The sequence below is a fragment of the Sabethes cyaneus genome, chromosome 2, assembly GCF_943734655.1.
Source record: "Sabethes cyaneus chromosome 2, idSabCyanKW18_F2, whole genome shotgun sequence".
In the NCBI taxonomy this organism is placed as follows: domain Eukaryota; kingdom Metazoa; phylum Arthropoda; class Insecta; order Diptera; family Culicidae; genus Sabethes; species Sabethes cyaneus.
Genome location: NC_071354.1, coordinates 83126064 through 83132707, shown reverse-complemented (window position 1 = coordinate 83132707; position 6644 = coordinate 83126064). Strand labels below are relative to the sequence as shown.

The window sequence follows — 6644 nt, the reverse complement described above, 5'->3', positions numbered from 1 at the left end:
TACTTTTTAGTTTATCATTCTATTCACCCCAATATCTCCTTTTTGCCACTTAAACAGAGACGCCATCCCAAACCAGCACCTTTGTTTTCAATTCCGCATCATTCGAAATTTTCCCCACAGTTGTCTTTTCCAAGTTCGCCGATTCATAAGGTTCTGCTCCGGTTTCATTTTAAAACAATTAATACATACCTAGGAGCACTAGTTTTACCAGCTGCGCCATTTGTCGTGACCGAACTTAACTTCACGTCTATCTTTCTCAACTATAACCAATTGAATGAACTATGAACACCAAATCAATCCCTCTCTCGCTCTATACGTTTGTATCAACCAAATTTTCCCGCGTCTCTTTCTTTCCATATCTTTTCTTCCTATATAACCGAAAGACATCACTTCTCCGGGCTATTTGCTAGTCATCCTTTTCGTGTGCTTGTTCGCCACTCGAGTCAAGCAGAGCAAGCAAACGATGTTTGTTGCGTTGTGAGCAACACGTTAATGCACGCTAAAATGGTTTCTTATAAAAGATAGAATTTTTAGCAAATTTAATATTTGCATTCCATTTACTCAATGAGATATTACTGATCATTTGCTATAGTCCCTACACGTGGGACGGCGGAGGCAATCTACGCCAGACTAAAAACGGAGGCTAGGAGGAAATTAATGCGTTGAAAACCAAATATATGGTATGAAGAGGCTCCCGAGAAAGTAACGTTTGCGTCCCACGGACAGTGACCATTGACGGCGATGAACTGGCAGTGGTTGATGAGTTCGTATATTTGCGAACTCTGGCGGTGCCGACAATAATACGATCCAACGACGCATTCAAGCTGGAAATCGAACCTACTTTTCCCTTCGCAAGACGTTTCGATCAAGGAGCATACGCCGCCGCACAAAGCTGACGATGTACAAAGCGTAAGCCCTAGTACGGCTACCTATCTAAACCCAAAAAACTAACAGCAAGAGTCAAGAAATATCTTCTCGGAATATTCGGCATGGACCAAAGCGACGAAATGAGGACATGGAATGGAGACTTGGTACCTGGAACTGCAGGTCGCTAAATTTCGTTGGTGGCGACAGAGTGCTGCTCGATCAGGTAGAACCCCGAAAGTTTGATCTGTTGCAAAGTCGAGAAGGTGTGGAGGATCCGTGGCGGCAAAGCCCAATTTTTCCAGAGTGGTGGAGCGACCAACGAGCTGGGAACGGGCTTCATAGTGTTGGGCAAAATGCAGGATCGCGTAATGGACTGGAAAGCGATCAACGAGCGGATCACCATTGCATTGTCCACAACAAGGTAGACCCGACGACGAGAAGGAAGCGTTTTAAGCGCAGCTGGAGGCAACGTACGACAGCTGCTCACGACGGGACATCAAGATCTTCATCGGGGATATGAACCCCAGGTCGGCAGGGAAGCAGTGCATAGACCGGTGATCGGGCCCCATCTGCACACCGACACGAACGATAACGGCCAGCGATGCATCAACTTTACGGCTTCCCGAGGCTTGGTGATCAAAAGCACCTTCTTTCCCCACAAAGATACCCACAAAGTCACCTGGAAATCACCTGACCAACGGAACCAAATCGACCATGTTCTCATCGAGGGCCAGTTTTTCTCGAACATCACCAACATACGCTCCCTACGGAGTGCGGATATTGACTCGGACCACTACCTAGTAGCAGCCCAGATAACACAAAATCGTAATAGAAAGTTCACATTAAATCGTTTTCATGTCAATTTCATATTGGAGTTGTATAATGATTAGAGTATGTCAAATCGAAGTGAACAATAAGTTGTTTTGCAGTCGTGCGTGTCTTCATATACAATTCATGACTGTGAATTATAAAGCAGGATAGACAATTGCAATATTTGATTATATCTATATCATATATTCAGTAGTAATTAGTAGCGTGTTATAAAAACTGCGCAAAATAGAATTACAAATAGTTGTCAAAATTTTCGCACGTATATCGCCTCCACTTTGGTACATATATGCTCTTATATGGCGTGAAATATAACTTTTTCGTTCAGAGATGATTTCGTATACCTCAGTTGCAATCGAGATATACAAACCAAATGGTTTACTGGGAGTACATGTGTGCTCAAAACTATCGACGGTTTATACCTCGCGACAAAGTCATTCGGCAACTAGACAACCCGAGAAGTGCCGAAAACTACGCTCGCGTGCTGGATGCTCTGCCTTTCTCTATGGAGCTAGATGCTTCGAACCTCGAAAACGGATGGAGTAGGATACGCTCGGCCGTCAACGACGTCGCAACCGCGGTGCAAGGTGTGGAATCCTCGAGTGCACGAAATGATTGGTTTGACGGGGAATGCCAAGAAGCGAAAGAGAGGAAAAACAGAGCTTGGAGAACTATCTGAGCATATCCGCGAGAGAGAATTTGGCCAAGTATCGACGAGCGAGGAATAAGTTGACCACGATCCTGAGGAGGAAAACGGGCCAGAAGAATAATAGAGCCGGTCTGCTGGAGAATAATAGAGCCGCACTCCACTGGCTGATTTCAAGGATTTGGGAGTAAGAGAAACTACCGGAGAAGTTGATGGAAGGCGTAGTCTGACCCATCTACAAAAAGGGCGACCGGTTAGACTGCTGTAACTACCGCGGCATTACGCTGGTCAACGACTCCTACAAGGTGGTCTCCCAGATTTTGTTGCGTCGTCTATCCTCAATAGCAATAGAGATTTCGTAGGGCAGTATCAGGCGGGCTTTATGGGGGCCCGTGCTTCTACGGATCAAATTTTTACTCTCGGATAAATCCTTCAGAAAGGTCGAGAGTACAACGTGCAAACGCATCATATTTTCGAGGATTTCAGAGCAGCATACGATACCGTTGAACGCGAACAGCTATGGCTATGGCAGATAATGCACGAGTACGGTTTTCCGGACAAACTGACGCGGCTGATCAAAGCTACTCTGGAACGAGTGATGTGTTACGTGCGCGTTTCGGGGACACTCTCAAGTCCTTTCAAATCGCGCAGAGGGTTACGGCAAGTGGATGGACTGTCCTGTATGTTATTCAATATCGCTATTGAAGGTGTTATCCGGCGAGCGGGCATCGAAATGAGAGGAACGATCTTCAGCAAGAGTAGCCAACTCCTAGCCTTTGCAGACGACCTCGACATCATTACTAAAAACCGAGGGACGGCGGAGGCAATCTACACCAGGCTAAAAACGGAGGCTAGGAGGATAGGGTTACAAATTAATGCATCGAAAACCAAATATATGGTAGGAAGAGGCTCCCGAGAAAGTAACGTTTGCCTCCCACGGACAGTGACTATTGTCGGCGATGAACTGGAAGTGGTTGATGAGTTTGTATATTTGGGATCTCTGGTCACCGCCGACAATAATACGAGTAAGGAGATCCAACGACGTATTCAAACTGGAAATCGAGCCTACTTTTCCCTCCGCAAGAGGTTTCGATCTAGGAGCAAACGCCGCCGCACACAACTGATGATGTACAAAACGCTAATAAGACCGGTAGTCCTCCACGGACTTGAAACAGTAACTTTGGTTACGAAAGACATACGTGCACTTGCCGTTTTTGAACGAAAGGTGTTGCGAACTATTTTTGGCGGAGTGCAAACGGAAAGCGGAGAGTGGCGGAGACGTATGAATCACGAGCTACAGGCACTGCTTGGAGATTCCCATCGTACACCTTGCGAAAGTTGGGAGACTACGGTGGTCCGGCCACGTCGCAAGGATGCCGGACGACTGTGTAGTGAAATCCGCTCTCTTCAAGAACCCCACAGGCACTAGGAATAGAGGGGCTCAATGTGCACGATGGCTCAATCAGGTTGAAGCCGACTTGCGTCTGTCGAGACGCGCAACGAATATCCCAGAACCGAGTACAATGAAGAGGAATTCTTGATACGGCAAGAGCCACCCCGGCTCTCGGCAGAATAAGGTAAGGAGGAGTTCGAGGTAGTCGATGAGTTCGTATACCTTTGCTCACTGGCATCAGAGGACAACAATACCAGCCGTGAGATTAAAAGGCGCATTATCAGCGGAAGTCGAGCCTACTACGGACTCCACAAACACTTGCGGTCGAACAATCTTAGCCCCCGTACAAAGTGCATACTGTATAAAACGCTAATTAGACCGGTGGTCCTCTACGGACAAAAAACGTGGACACTGCTAGAAAAGGATCTACGAGCACTCAGAGTTTTCCAAGCTCGCGCGTCTTAACGGCGAATCCAGTATTTAGATAGTGGTTAAAACTGGACGGATACGTTGGGCAGGACATGTTGCTAGAATGCCACACATCTATCCTGTAAAAATGGTTTTCGTAGCGAATCCGTTAAGAACAAGACAAAGAGGGGCAGAGTGAGGAAGGTGGCAAGATCAGGTGGAGCGAGATGTAGCGAGCACTGCGTATGCGTACTAGCGGAACTGGAGACCAGCTGCCATGGGTCGAATTAGATGGAGGAATAACGCTATGCAGGCGTTGTCATAAGACGTAAGGCCAACTAAGTAAGTATGCACACAGCATACATGGGCGACAGACACGAATTGTCTAATACATGCGTGTCGCCTCGTCTGTAAACCGCTTTATAGCCGAGCCGGGCAAATTAATTAATATAATAATGCCTATGCTGCCCATATTTCTGTAATACTCCAGAATACGTTACAAACTACTTCTGTCATGTCGATTCATGGGTAGATTTAGTACACGTTTTAAAAGGAATAATCGGTATAATAATACCTCAGCGGATTAGCGGAAAATAAATACTGATGTCATTGATGACACTGTGGAACAAGCATTACACAAAATTCTGAAAATCCATGTTAAAAATCAACAATAACGTTACTTTATTTGACTCATTGCTAGTTAACTCATTCTGCGAGTTCTTTTCTCCTTAACTTTTGCTGCCGTGCCATACTGAAAGCATTCATTCCTACCTTCTCTTTCACCTCAGTTAACGTTCCTTCAGCAATACACCGCGCCTTTTCACAACCATCCTCTATGACGGCTGCCAAATAGCCAGGATCGGCCATATACCTGTTTATATTTTCTCTGATCGGATTCAAATGTTCCACCAAAGCTTCGGTGACTTTCAGTTTATACTGGCCTGTATTTAAGCCTTTTGCTTCTGCACATATCGCCTCTGGTGTTATTCCACTGGTCATGGAATGAATGGTAATAAGATTGGCTACTCCCGGACGATTTTCCGGATCAAAAGTGACCTCGGAAGTAAAATCGGTCACCGACTTTTTGACCTTCTCTCGAATAACTTCCGGTTCGTCTGTCAGCATAATGCAGCTTTTGGGATCGGGATCAGATTTCGACATTTTTTTCGTAGGATCTCGCAAAGATTTTAGTCGGCTGCTAGTGTCGTCTAAAACAAATGGATCTGTTAAAATTAAATTCCAATTTCTATAGGTCATTCAAATTTTACCAGAAATTATAGCTTCACAAAATGGGAATGTCAGCCCAAACCGGTTATTGAACGCTCTCGCCAAGGACTGAGCAAGTTGCAAATGTTGAACTTGATCTTCTCCGACCGGAACGTGCGTTGCCTTGTACAGCATGATATCGGCTGCCTGTAGAACTGGATAAATGTACAATCCTAGCGGTATCTCTTTAAGTTTGGCAGATTTTTCCTTGTACTGAGGCAAATGTGTAAGCCTGGCCATGGTAGTCAGACAGCCAAGAATCCACGATAGTTCTGCGTGCTGAGAAACTCTAGACTGTACAAAAAGCGTAGCTTTTGCGGGATCAATTCCACACGCCAACAGAGTGGCTGCCATTTGGAGACTATTGTGCCGCAGTAATTCCGGTTCCTGGGGCATTGTGATGGAGTGTAAATCTACAATACAGTAGGTAACATCTTCGCCGGAGTTTTGCAAATCGACCCAACGTTTGACGGCACCGAGATAGTTGCCGATGTGGAGACTGCCGGTTGGTTGAACTCCGGAAAATATCTTGCGAGGCCATGCTGGTGACTGTGACGTTCGGTTTAATGTGTGTTCCGTTGGTTTGCATAAGTAGTGAATACGTTACCTTAGTTTCAACTGAGTAGTTTCTGCATGTCGGTAACGGTATTCTACGAAACACTCGGTAAAGCATTTCAAATATAGAAATATGATAGTGCTGCACAAATGAAAAATAAACTCTCAGTAGATTTCAGTTTTAAGCTAAATCAAGCTAATCCTAGTGATGATAGGTTTAGAAAATTTAAAAGTAAATATTTATTTATATTCGACACGACACCCGCACCGAGGGGTCTGCAAAACAATAGTTACCAACCAAGGGGTTTCCAGTAAGGCGTATAAGCGAGTAGTAATCAGAGATTACTTTTGTAATCATTTTCGAATGAATTAGGTAATCAATGGTAATCAGTAGAGTAATCAATGATAATCTTAAGTAATCATTGGTAATCATTATTAATTTATAGTAATCACAAGAGTTTGATTACTGGTAATCAGAGGTAATCAGTAAAGTAATCAAAAGTAACTTTTTTCAAAGGTGCGTAGTAATCATTGCTGTTGGAAACCCCTTGTTACCAACGGTACTGGGCAAGGGGCGAACAGCTATGATTACAACGCACTTACGAAAATGTGCACATTTCTTAATATTTACATCGCACGTTTTGTTTCCGCACGTTCACGATAAACCAAAGGAATACACGA

The 6644-nt window shown here is 44.7% G+C and overlaps 1 protein-coding gene across 1 annotated transcript; it reads right to left on the bottom strand.

Moving 5' to 3' along the window:
- Positions 1 to 4800: 4800 nt before the first annotated feature.
- Positions 4801 to 6150, bottom strand: LOC128737354 (tryptophan--tRNA ligase, mitochondrial). Its single transcript, XM_053831976.1, has 3 exons — positions 6016 to 6150; positions 5411 to 5957; positions 4801 to 5350 (listed from the first exon to the last, which is right to left on the bottom strand). Exons 1-3 carry the CDS (start codon positions 6079 to 6081, stop codon positions 4848 to 4850), a joined length of 1116 nt encoding a protein of 371 aa, XP_053687951.1. The 5' UTR covers positions 6082 to 6150; the 3' UTR covers positions 4801 to 4847.
- Positions 6151 to 6644: the final 494 nt, after the last annotated feature.

Coding starts and splice junctions, on each gene's coding strand:
- LOC128737354 (XM_053831976.1), bottom strand. CDS start 6,081: ATGCTTTACCGAGTGTTTCGTAGAATACCGTTACCGACATGCAGAAAC. Junction 5,958..6,015: donor ACTACTCAGTTGAAACTAAG/GTAACGTATTCA, acceptor CGAACGTCACAG/TCACCAGCATGGCCTCGCAA. Junction 5,351..5,410: donor TTGTGAAGCTATAATTTCTG/GTAAAATTTGAA, acceptor CATTTGTTTTAG/ACGACACTAGCAGCCGACTA.